Source organism: Oncorhynchus clarkii, chromosome 27, assembly GCF_045791955.1.
Source record: "Oncorhynchus clarkii lewisi isolate Uvic-CL-2024 chromosome 27, UVic_Ocla_1.0, whole genome shotgun sequence".
In the NCBI taxonomy this organism is placed as follows: Eukaryota; Metazoa; Chordata; class Actinopteri; order Salmoniformes; family Salmonidae; genus Oncorhynchus; species Oncorhynchus clarkii.
In genome coordinates, this window is record NC_092173.1 from 12,128,561 (window position 1) to 12,141,258 (window position 12,698).

The 12,698-nt window shown below is 42.2% G+C and overlaps 1 protein-coding gene across 1 annotated transcript; it reads right to left on the reverse strand.

Annotated features, from left to right (window-relative positions):
• Nucleotides 1–1,194: 1,194 nt before the first annotated feature.
• On the reverse strand, nt 1,195–10,419 carry LOC139385674 (eukaryotic translation initiation factor 3 subunit K-like). The gene is made up of 8 exons (XM_071130938.1): nt 10,228–10,419; nt 9,512–9,610; nt 5,382–5,502; nt 2,563–2,640; nt 2,028–2,094; nt 1,858–1,935; nt 1,595–1,720; nt 1,195–1,333 (listed from the first exon to the last, which is right to left on the reverse strand). Exons 1-8 carry the CDS (start codon nt 10,287–10,289, stop codon nt 1,302–1,304), a joined length of 663 nt encoding a protein of 220 aa, XP_070987039.1. The 5' UTR covers nt 10,290–10,419; the 3' UTR covers nt 1,195–1,301.
• Nucleotides 10,420–12,698: the final 2,279 nt, after the last annotated feature.

Genomic DNA, 12,698 nt, shown 5'->3' on the forward strand with positions numbered 1-12,698 from the left:
ACAAATGTACCTTGTCAAATGGCCATTGGCCATACCCTTAATACTGCACAGTAGCTCACCTGTGCAGCTTCCCGAAAATTGAGTCGCTTACCTGCGCACTTCGCAGTCCATTGATCAAGTCATTGCATGATACCCAAGTCATATACACTAAACAAAATTATAAACGCAACATGTAAAGTGTTGTACCCATGTTTTATGAGCTGAAATAAAATATCCCAGAAATGTTTCACATGCACAAAATGCTTATTTCTCTAAATGTTTGAGCACAAATGTGTTTACATCCTGTTAGTGAATATTTCCTATTTAACAGGATAATTGATCCACCAAACATATCAAGAAGCTGATTAAACAGCATGATCATTACACAGGCGCACCTTGTGCTGGGGACATTAAAAGACCACTCCAAAATGTGCAGTTGTCACAACACAATGCCACAGATGTCTCAAGTTGAGGGTGCGTGTAATTTGCATACTGACTGCAGGAAGTCCACCAGAGGTGTTGCCAGAGAATTGAATGTTCAGTTTTTCTACCATAAGCCGCCTCCCAACATCCTGTTAAAGAATTTGGCAGTACGTTCAACCGGCATCCCAACCACTGAAGAGGAATGGGCCAACATTCCACAATCAACAGCCTGATCAACTCTACGCGAAGGAGATGTTGCGCTGCATGAGGGAAATGGTGGTCCCACCAGATACAGACAGGTTCTGATCCACGCCTCTACTTTTTGTTTTGTTTTAAGTATCTTTGACCAACACATCTGTATTCCCAGTCGTGAAACCTATAGATTAGGGCCTATTGAATTGATTTCAATTAACTGATGTCTTTATTTGAACTGTAACTCAGTAAAATCTTTGAAATGGTTGCATTTATATTTTTGTTCAGTGTAACTTTTTTCATAAATTAGACTAAGGAATGTTTTGTGTGAAGTTGTGACAAATGATAATTCGGCCTCGCATGCAAAAATGTAGATGATTTGTCACCACACTCAGAACAGGCGTGACAAGGATACAGACCGTGTTAATTTACTGACATGCCAAGTCAAAGATTAAATCGCACTCTCCTTAGACACACCCACATCTCATCCCAGGTAAAAATGTTTAAAAAATCCCATCCTGGAACGGACTTAAAAAGGTTAACATCACAGGGTAGTTCAATGTAGTCAGTGAAAAGATCAGCACACTTTGGGCCTGCGTATGAATGGATAATTAACATTTATTGTGAAACGCTGGTTTGTGATATATGTACTTCTGTCTGGTTGAATTTTGGTGCATTCGGAGTGTTTGTGCCGATGTGTCTGGATATCACTGAGATGTGGCCATGATGCTGGATACACCTGTGGAAGAGGGACAGAAACAAAGGAAAACACAGGAGAGTAAAAGGGGAAGAGGAAGACAGAGGAGCAGGAGAAAACAAAAGGAAAGAATGTCAACAAAATTGTATTTCCATGAAAAGTCTTAGGTTACATAAAGTTACACTGACAAGGGGGAGAGGGTGGAAGGAAGTTGAACTTTGGAAATGTATGCTAAAAGTGACTACAGACAGACAACAAAGCGACGTCACTGGACACCAGCAAACAAGACAAGGAAACACTCACTCTCAAAGTCAATCTTTTCAACAATGTTCTTGGGCTTGACACTCTCCTCCTGGTTAAAGATGAAGATCTGCCCTTCCTCGTTCTCCGTCCACCCGTACTTGCTCATCCACACCTTAACCTGTGTGTCTGTATGGGGATCAGGAAGTCAACTGAGCAGGGGGAAGTGGGATACGACTTAGATAATTAACACTGTAGTCACAAAGAAAGGAAATCAATAGGACAGCACTCTCCAAAAGATATACATTTGAAATGAATGGCCTTACCAAGGGGGTCACCCAGCATCTCAGCCAGAAGTCGATGCTCAATGTTCTGGTATGTGATTCCAACCACATGGCAGATGACTGTGGAGAGAGCAGCAGTTAAACAAGCCATCACGTTAATTGCAATATTATGCAGTCGGCAACTAAACTTGATTTCCAAATATTCTACTCACACTTGCGCACAGAGTCCTCAAAGCCTGTGATGCCGTCAATGAATTCCCTGTTCTCCTCCAGACTGGACTGAGTGACAGACAAAGGAATGAGTACCATACAATCAGAACTGGAGGTCACATTTCATATAGATGTAATGAAGTCAGGATAGGGGTTGTTTATTAGCACAGCCATCCATTTCCAGTTCAAGTCACAATGTACAGTCATGCTTGAACCTCAACGTTCTGATTGGAACTGCTCCATGGGGTGGCAGGGTAGCCTAGTGGTTAGAGCGTTGGACTAGTAACCGAAAGGTTGCACGTTCGAATCCCCAAGCTGACACGGTACAAATCTGTCGTTCTGCCCCTGAACAAGCAGTTAACCCAGTGTTCCTAGGCCGTCATTGAAAATATGAATTTGTTCTTAACTGACTTGCCTAGTTAAATAAAGGTAAAAGGATATGATCCTAAAAATGATCTAACAATGACTGGAAAGTTGAGTGAAATGAGCAGGGCAAAAGGCTGATGAAACAAAAAGACAGAGACAAACTGTGTATACCCAGAAGGATTGGAAATGGCAGGTCTCCAGGAGGTTCCCCAGGTACAGGATCTGCCTAATGGGGCGCTCCTCCTGCTGCTTCACGCTAGTCAAGGAAAGTGCAAACTGGCCACATAAGTCCACACCATTACTCCAACACAAACCCCAGAAATCAACAATCAACCAAAACAAATTATAGGCTTGGGCGGTATACAAATTGCCATACTTTCATATTGACCTTGTGCAATACCAGGCATTCTCTAATATCAGCACTGAACACAAGGGGTGCTATTTTCAAACCCCAATGAGCCTTTGTAATCAGGAGGATAGCAATGATAACAAGTACATGTAATATCCCATAGATAACACTAATGAGTGCTTTGCAAACATTTTATACTTTAAAAAAAATACATTACACATACATATATATTTCACCTTTATTTAACCAGGTAGGCCAGTTGAAAACAAGTTCTCATTTACAACTGCTTTATCTTGGTCAGGTCGCAAAGCAGTGCGACAAAAAACAGAGTTACACAAACAAACATACAGTCGATAACACAATAGAAAATAAAATTATAAATATCTATGTACAGTGTGTGCAAATGTAAAAGAGTAGGGAGGTAGGCAATAAATAGGCCAGAGGCGAAATAATCACAATTTATCATTAATACTGGAGTGATAGATGTACTGGGGAGCAAAGGAGCAAGAGGGTAAGTAATAATATGGGGATGAGGTAGTCAGGTGTGCCATTTACAGACTGGCTGTGTACAGGTACAGTGATCGGTATACTGCTCTGACAGATGATGCTTAAAGTTAGAGGGAGATAAGACTCCAGCTTCAGAGATTTTTGCAATTCGTCCCAGTCAAGCAGAGAACTGGAAGGAAAGGCGGCCAAAGGAAGTGTTGGCTTTGGGGTTGACCAGTGCAATATACCTGAGTTGACATAAGGCGGGACTTTACCTAGCAAAGACTTATAGATGACCTGGAGCCAGTGGGTTTGGCGACGGATATGTAGTGAGGGCCAGCAGTGGTGGGTAGTATATGGGGCTTTGGTGACAAAACGGATGGCACTGATAGACTGCATTCAATTTGCTGAGTAGAGTGTTGGAGGCCATTTTGTAAATGACATTGCCGAAGTCAAGGATCGGCAGGATAGTCAGTTTTACGAGGGTATGTTTGCCAGCATGAGTGAAGGAGGCTTCGTTGCGAAATAGGAAGCTGATTCTAGATTTAATTTTGATTGGAGATGCTTAATGGGTGTCAGGAAGGAGAGCTTACAGTCTAACTAGACTCCTAGGTATTGGTAGTTGTCCACATATTCTAGGTCAAAAGCGTCCAGAGTAGTGATACTAGTCGGGCAGGAGGGTGCGGGCAGCGATCGGATGAAGAGCATGCACTTAGTTTTACTAGCATTTAAAAGCAGTTGGAGGCCAAGGAAGAGTGTTGTATGGCGCTGAAGCTTGTTTGGAGGTTTGTTAGCAGTGTCAAAAGAAGGGCCAGATGTATACAGAATGGTGTCGTCTGCGTAGAGGTGGAGCAGAGAATCACCAGCAGCAAGAGCGACATCATTGATATATACAGAGAAAAGAGTCGGCCCGAGAATTGAACCCTGTGGCACCCACATAGACTGCCAGAGGTCTGGACAACAGGCCCTCCGATTTGACACACTGAACCCTGAGAAGTAGTTGGTGAACCAGGCGAGGCAGTCATTTGAGAAACCAAGCTAGTTAGCTGGATAGCTTCTGAAGGGGGGGGGGGGTTCCGGTTCTCAAGTATAAAAATAGCAGATCCGTACCACATTGTGTGAGGCGGGTTGCAGGAGTGCATGTTCAGTCCGTAGATGGAAATTGAGATTATAAATACATACACATGGGACAAGACAATCAAGACAGACATCCCACAGCATAAAGTTATACAAGCAACAAAAAAAGCAACAGTTTTTTGCAAGCACAAAACAAATATTGACAGCAAGGCTCTTGATCCAGGAGGGGATTATCTGCTGTTACCAAACAAAATCCACTTAGCTAACTAGCTTTTTTTTATTATTGAATTTATTTAACTAGGCAAATCTGTTAAGAACAAATTCTTATTTACACCGGACGATGCTGGGCCAATTGTGAGCCGCCCTTTTGGACTCCCAATCATGGCCGGCTGTAATACAGCCTGGAATCGAACCATGGTCTGTAGTGACACCTCTAGCACAGAGATGCAGTGCCTTAGACCGCTGCGCAACTCGGAAGCCCAAGTTAATAAACCAAATGCACAACTAGATCACTTAGCACATTTTAGACAGTTAACTTAATAGTTAAGATATCTAGCTAGCAAACATGTAGTTGTGAATTCCATACTGTAACTAGATCAGCTGTCGCGTGCTGTACAACAGCAATTGACTCACAAAGCTCCGGTCCCTCATCATTGTGTAATTGTAAAACAAACACCACGACCGGGGACTACCGGTAAGTTTCATAACTAAAACTTGACAGGTGAAATGAAGAACACAATCTTCTTTATCTCCTAACGTATTGCACAAGTTGACCGCAAGTAAAAAGTATCTACAAATATTAAAATAAAACATTTCAAAAGAAATAGTTAACAGCATTGAAAAAAAACATACCGTAGGCATTTCCAAATACTCTGGAAATACAGTATACCTTAACCCATTGTTCCTAGGCCGTCATTGTAAATATCAATTTGTTCTTAACTGACTTGCCTAGTTAAATAAAATACTGCCTAAGCCTAAATGATTGTCAATGTTTTTAATGACAGGGAGTACAGAAGTGGACAAATTGTACTTGTTGCAGGATTATACTACTAGATTATACTGAGCACCAAAAGGATACGTGTGTCTGGTCAATCATGCACTTGCACAGAGTAAAGTCTGTGTGTGGTAAGTTGGTCAGGGCCTTGAGCAGAATCTGCGACGTCACTGTGACCTGGAAGTAGGCAGGGTTGAACTGGTACCTGCAGGAACAAGAACAGCATCTCTTACTGATATATATATAGCCATGAGTGGTGTTCTGCTAGCCCAAGAAACATAGTTAGACTGGCTCTGGCAGCCAAAATAGCAAAATACGCCATCTACATGTGAATCAGTTCTCAATTACGATACTGTTCTAGAAACAAAGCCCTATACCTTCATATCACAAAATAATTTCACAAATGCTAAAATACACACTTACTGTACACTGCCTCTTGAAGCTACAGGGCACTATTTTTATTTCTATGCATCCCTATCGCCCATTGAAAGGGATATCAACCCGATTCTGTGGCTTCCCTAAGGGGACAGCCTTTAGACGTAGTTTCAGGCCTTAATTTTGAAGAATGAGCGTAAACATCCACATTGCGTAAGTAGTCAGATGTTGGCTCTGTGATTTTTGCACAAAACAGAGAGGTAGCCATTTTCCTCCCGGTCCTAGTGAAAAGCCAACTGTCCCGGTTGATATATTATCGAATAGATATTTGAAAAACACATTGAGGATTGATTATAAAAAACCTTTGCCATGTTTGTCGATATTATGGATATACAGTGCCTTGCGAAAGTATTCGGCCCCCTTGAACTTTGCGACCTTTTGCCACATTTCAGGCTTCAAACATAAAGATATACAACTGTATTTTTTTTGTGAAGAATCAACAACAAGTGGGACACAATCATGAAGTGGAACGACATTTATTGGATATTTCAAACTTTTTTAACAAATCAAAAACTGAAAAATTGGGCGTGCAAAATGGTGTGTTCAGCTTTGTTGCTTTTACGCCAAACATAACGTTTTGCATTGTTGCCAAAAAGTTCAATTTTGGTTTCATCTGACCAGAGCACCTTCTTCCACATGTTTGGTGTGTCTCCCAGGTGGCTTGTGGCAAACTTTAAACGACACTTTTTATGGATATCTTTAAGAAATGGCTTTCTTCTTGCCACTCTTCCATAAAGGCCAGATTTGTGCAATATACGACTGATTGTTGTCCTATGGACAGAGTCTCCCACCTCAGCTGTAGATCTCTGCAGTTCATCCAGAGTGATCATGGGCCTCTTGGCTGCATCTCTGATCAGTTTTCTCCTTGTATGAGCTGAAAGTTTAGAGGGACGGCCAGGTCTTGGTAGATTTGCAGTCGTCTGATACTCCTTCCATTTCAATATTATCGCTTGCACAGTGCTCCTTGGGATGTTTAAAGCTTGGGAAATATTTTTGTATCCAAATCCGGCTTTAAACTTCTTCACAACAGTATCTCGGACCTGCCTGGTGTGTTCCTTGTTCTTCATGATGCTCTCTGCGCTTTTAACGGACCTCTGTGGCTATCACAGTGCAGGTGCATTTATACGGAGACTTGATTACACACAGGTGGATTGTATTTATCATCATTAGTAATTTAGGTCAACATTGGATCATTCAGAGATCCTCACTGAACTTCTGGAGAGAGTTTGCTGCACTGAAAGTAAAGGGGCTGAATAATTTTGCACGTCCAATTTTTCAGTTTTTGATTTGTTAAAAAAGTTTGAAATATCCAATAAATGTCGTTCCACTTCATGATTGTGTCCCACTTGTTGATTCTTCACAAAAAAAATACAGTTTTATATCTTTATGTTTGAAGCCTGAAATGTGGCAAAAGGTCGCAAAGTTCAAGGGGGCCGAATACTTTCGCAAGGCACTGTAATTTGGAATTTGTCTGCGTTGTCGTGACCGCCATTTCCGGTGGATTCCTAGGCATAACGTAACAAACTAACGGAGGTATTTGGATATAAAAAAATATCTTTATGGAACAAAAGGAACATTTGCTGTCTAACAGAGTCTTGTGAGTGAAAACATCCGAAGCTCAAAGGTTAACGATTAATTTGATTGCTTTTCTGATTTGTGACAAGGTTACCTGCCGCTAGGTGTACATAATGTTTTTCTAGTATATCGATAAACTTAGAAACGCTTGTATTGTTTTTTCGTTAAAGCATAATTTCAAAATCTGAGACAGGGTGATTAACAAAAGGCTAAGCTGTGTTTTGCTATATTTCACTTGTGATTTCATGAATATGAATATTTTCTAGTAAGATTATTTGACTGTTGCACTATGCTATTTAGCGTAGTTGATGACAATTATCCCGGATGGTGGTTCCAAGAGGTTAAGCTACTTTATCACAGTAGCAGCCAACATTATTTTTCAGTTACAAAACATTTCTGCCGGACTTCTTCAGTTACACACAGGTGTTGGGAGCATGCTAGATAGTAGGGATGTGCATCTCTCCTTACAAGCATGATTCAATACACATCTAAATACATGCGCTCCGACACAGGAACGATACTAAGTTTGAAACGATTGTGAGATTTGATTAGTGGAACGGGAAGCGATGCACTAACAAATGTTGCATGAACATTCATTTTCCATTCTAAATTAATACTGAGCTCAGGAATTGGATCTCTGACCTGACTCCTCTGAGAGGCCCTGTGTGTTTGTGTGTGAATGATGTAGTGTGAGCTGAGCCATAAGGCAGACCGAGCATCTACCACTGTTCCTGTAAAAATGAACCCAAAATGCACTGACTGTTTCAATATTTTGTACGGTGAACCTGGCAATCGAAAAGCCCCAATCAGCAGTTAGATGGGTGAGCAGTTGTGTCCACTCCTTTACCCTACACAGCTCCACTGGTAAACCACCATTTTCTACAGCTTATTTGGTAACAACGACCCAGAAAATACATTAGTTGTCAAATTAAGAAAGCTTATGATTTCATATTGCGACAAGCCTTTTTACAAAAATCTGAATGCTGAAGGTGACTCGGAGATGTCGTCTATGAATATTAGCACAGTGTAAAACAAGCTCATTGTCGCAAGCAGCTGCGTCTCTCGCACTGTACACAGTTATCTGCCTTGTAAGATCAATGTCATACACGCGTAACAGTTTGATAGGTTGAAGGAGAGGACGCATCAAATCAGTCACAACAGATTCGAGGATTTTGGGAATAAGGCATTTTTTATTTGAATCGGGTTTCTTGCCGATGGATGTTCCATTTGGATCGATTTGGGCCCCCGCAGACTGATGCACTCGCATCTTAAACATTTGAACCGGCGACTTATGATTATCAGTGTACCGTTACATCATCACAGATAGCTAATTAATCTAATCTTGTGAAAACACGCAATGTTATATGGAGATATGGTTGTGTGGGAACCCTATCAAGGTGTATGTATCAATTTAACATTTTAGTTTTTGAAAATTATTTCTTGTTGATATGAAAGATAAGTTCCTTATGCTTCCAAAACCGTGACACAAGCGTCGTCTGCTCATTTTCTTATTGAGCGCAGGGGCTCTTATTTTTTTTTTATTTAAATTTTTTTGTTGAATTTTACCCCTTTTTCTCCCCAATTTCGTAGTATCCAATTGTTGTAGTAGCTACTATCTTGTCTCATCGCTACAACTCCCGTACGGGCTCGGGAGAGACGAAGGTTGAAAGTCATGCGTCCTCCGATACACAACCAACCAAGCCGCTGCTCCTTTAACACAGCGCACATCCAACCCGGAAGCCAGCCGCACCAATGCGCCGGAGGAAACACCTGGCCACCTTGGCTAGCGTACACTGTGCCCAGCCCGCCACAGGAGTCGCTGGTGCGCGATGAGACAAGGACACCCCTACCGACCAAGCCCTCCCTAACCCGGGCGACGCTAGGCCAATTGTGCGTCGCCCCACGGACCTCCCGGTCGCGGCCGGTTACGACAGAGCCTGGGCGCGAACCCAGGACTCTGATGGCACAGCTGGCGCTGCAGTACAGCGCCCTTAACCACTGCGCCACCCGGGAGGCCACGGGGCTCTTTTTTAACAAAACTCCCCTGTACAGAAGAAGCCTTTGTCCAATGACTCTTGTGTAATGGAACTGAGAGTCATGATCACCTACCACCTAGCAAGAAAATGGAACTACATAAGTTAACTATTTTTTTACAAGCCTAACAAACGTGACAGTAGTCACAGTCAAGAGGTAGGGTGACTCACAATTTGAGAATAGCCAAATTGGCCTCTAGGTCGTAGGCATTTTCTTTAACTTGTGTTTCCACGTAGCGTTCCAATGTTGCCAGGTTCTCTGGGTTGTATCTGAAAGAGATCATAAACAATGTAACATTAAGGGCATGTGTCAAATGTTAACTTTAGTCCGTTCCCTCGCACCTAACCGGGCTCGAACTTGGGACCCTCTGCACACAGACAAGTCACCCTCGAAGCATCGCTACCCATCGCTCCACAAAAGAACCACTACTTCAACCACTACTTCAAGGTCTCAAAGAGAGTGACGTCACCGATTAAAACAATATTAGCGCGCACCCCCGCTAACTAGCTCGCCATTTCACATCGGTTAAACATGGATTCAAATAGCCGACACAGCTAGCTACCTACTTAAACTACAACAAGGTGTGCAAAAACTTGCAGAGATCCAATCAATCTGCCTTACAACCAACCAGCTGTCAAAGGATGTTGTTGTGCGGTTAAACGTTTGCTTAAAGTTTACCGTTTTGCTAGCTAACGTGTACAAGTAACATTAGGTAAACCAAAGGTTTGTGACACCTGCACGTCGTTAGATATGTCTAATAAATTAAACAGAACCAACTTTCTGCATAATTTCAAACAATCACATGTTACTAGCATTACGTAGCGGCAGGTAGGTAGCAGACTGAATGGCCTAGCTAAGCTAGTATTTATCAAACAAGTCTCCATACCTATCAATTCCTCGTAAGAGCTTTCCCACATTAGCTCTCATCTGCTCGAATGATGCCGCCATTTGGTCCAAACTCTTATTGCGGTCTTTTTGATTGTAAAATCCAAGACATCCGCACGTGGACCGAAAAGAGAGCGCGCGGAGGGAGAAAAGGACGGAAAGGGCTGTGGTGACGTAAACCGGAAGTTGGATTACTGACGGACCACAGGACATGTCTCTGAAACATGCATTGGAGACATACTGATCTGTTGAATTAGGCTGTTTCATTTGTGAGCATATAGACGAATGGCCAAATATATGCACTATATTATAATCGACAAACGTTTCGAATGGCGTGAATGTACCGAGGAGCGTAAACGTGATGGAACCACATTGGTTCAAATTACTTTGGTTCCTACACAAACAAAATGACAGATGCATGGTCATTTTACTGCCTTCTATTGTTGTGATGGAGTATGAACTAGGAAGATAAATATGTTGGTTGCTGTAAAATCAGTAGATTGTTCTCATATTGTAATATGGTCTATAGTTATAAAGTTGTGGTAATTAGCGAACTAATTTACCCCTAGAGCAGGGATCAGCAACTAGATTCATCCGCGGGCCGATTTTCTTCTTGAGCGAATGGTCGGGGGTCCGGAACATAAATCATTTGTAGACTGCAATTTAACGGCAATAATCCCAAACATATAATATTTGATAAAAACATAATTACGATCACATGTTGCTCTCTTTTGCGTGAAAATACTTGGGAACATATTTCCCAAAATTAATGGACCTCACTTTACAGAAATGGTTTGTCGAGATCGGTGTGGAAGAACCTCAACCCCATCGAACACATTTGGGATGAATTGGAACTCCGACTACGAGCAAAGCCTAATCACCCAACATCAGTGCCCGTCCTCACTAATGCTCTTGTGGCTGAATGGAATTAAGTGGAAAGCCTTCCCAGAAGAGTAGAGGCTGTTATAGCAGCAAAAGGGGACCAACTCCATATTAATGCCCATGATTTTGAAATGAGATGTTCGACGAGCATACTTTAGTGTATGTCTAACACCAGTGGGTGTTTGTGCTATGGCTTTTGACAGACACACTGTGGGCTTGCTTGTATGATCAGACAGGGGGTGGCAAAGACCAGGCAGGGGGCGGGGTGTTAAATGTCATACTTTTCTATGTTTATAATATGTGACAACTAATGCAAAATGTGTGCACTCACTCATCAACAACACAATAGTTAATTGAACGGTTACCTGGACTACAGTGCATTCTAAAAATATTCAGAACCCTTCTCTTTTTCTACATTTTGTTACATTACAGCCTTATTCTAAAATTGATTAAATAAAAATAAAATCTTCAATCTACACACAATACCCCATAGTGACAAAGCGAAAACAGGTTGACATTTTTGCAAATGTATATAAAAAAAACATACCTTATTCACATAAGTATTCATACCCTTTGCTATGAGATTCAAAATCGAGCTCAGGTGCATCCTGTTTCCATTGATCATCCTTGAGATGTTTCTACAACTTGATTGGAGAACACCTGTAAATTCAATTGATTGGACATGATTTTGAAAGGCACACATCTGTCTATATAAGGTTCCACAGTTGACAGTTCACATCAGAGCAATAACCAAGCCATGAGGTCGAAGGAATTGTCTGTAGAGCGCTGAGACACAGAGCTAAGAAAGGGTACCAAAAATATTCTGCAGAATGTCCAGGCTCTGGCTGGACCACTCAAGGACATTGAGAGACTTGTCCCGAAGCCACTCCTGCGTTGTCTTGGCTGTGTGCTTAGGGTCGTTGTCCTGTTAGAAGGTGAACCTTCACCCCAGTCTGGTGTCCTGAGCGTTCATCAAGGATTTCTGTACTTTGCTCCGTTCTTCTTTCCCTCGATCCTAACTACTTTCCCAGTCCCTGCCACTGAAATACGTTCTCCACAGCATGATACTGCCACCATCATGCTTCAACGTAGGGATGATGGCAGGTTTCCTCCAGGTGTGACGCTTGGCATTTAGGCCAAAGAGATCAATCTTGGTTTCATCAGACCAGAGAATCTTGTTTCTCATGGTTTGAGAGTCCTTCAGGTGCCTTTTGGCAAACTCCAAGCTGGCTGTCATGTGCCTTTTTACTGAGTGGCTTCCGTCTGGCCACTGTCATATAGGCCTGATTGGTGGAGTGCTGTAGAGATGGTTGTTCTTCTGGAAGGTTCTCCAGACCTCTGTCAGAGTGTGTTTCTTGGTCAACTCCTTGACCAAGCCTCTTCTCCCCCGATTTCTCAGTTTGGCCAGGCGGCCAGCTCTAGATTGAGTCTTTGCGGTTCCAAACTTCTTCCATTTAAGAATGATTGAGGCCACTGTTCTTGGGGACCTTCAATGCTGCAGAAATGTTTTGGTATCCTTCCCAGATCTGTGCCTCGACGCAATCCTGGCTCGGAGTGCTACAAATACTTCCTTAGACCTCATACCCTGGT

Excerpts from the sequence above, each read along its gene's own strand:
- LOC139385674 (XM_071130938.1), bottom strand. The coding sequence starts at position 10,289 with ATGGCGGCATCATTCGAGCAGATGAGAGCTAATGTGGGAAAGCTCTTA. Across the intron at positions 5,503-9,511 it reads AATTTGGCTATTCTCAAATT|GTACCAGTTCAACCCTGCCT; the intron begins GTGAGTCACCCT and ends TTGTTCCTGCAG. Across the intron at positions 1,936-2,027 it reads TGAGGACTCTGTGCGCAAGT|TCATCTGCCATGTGGTTGGA; the intron begins GTGAGTAGAATA and ends CTCTCTCCACAG.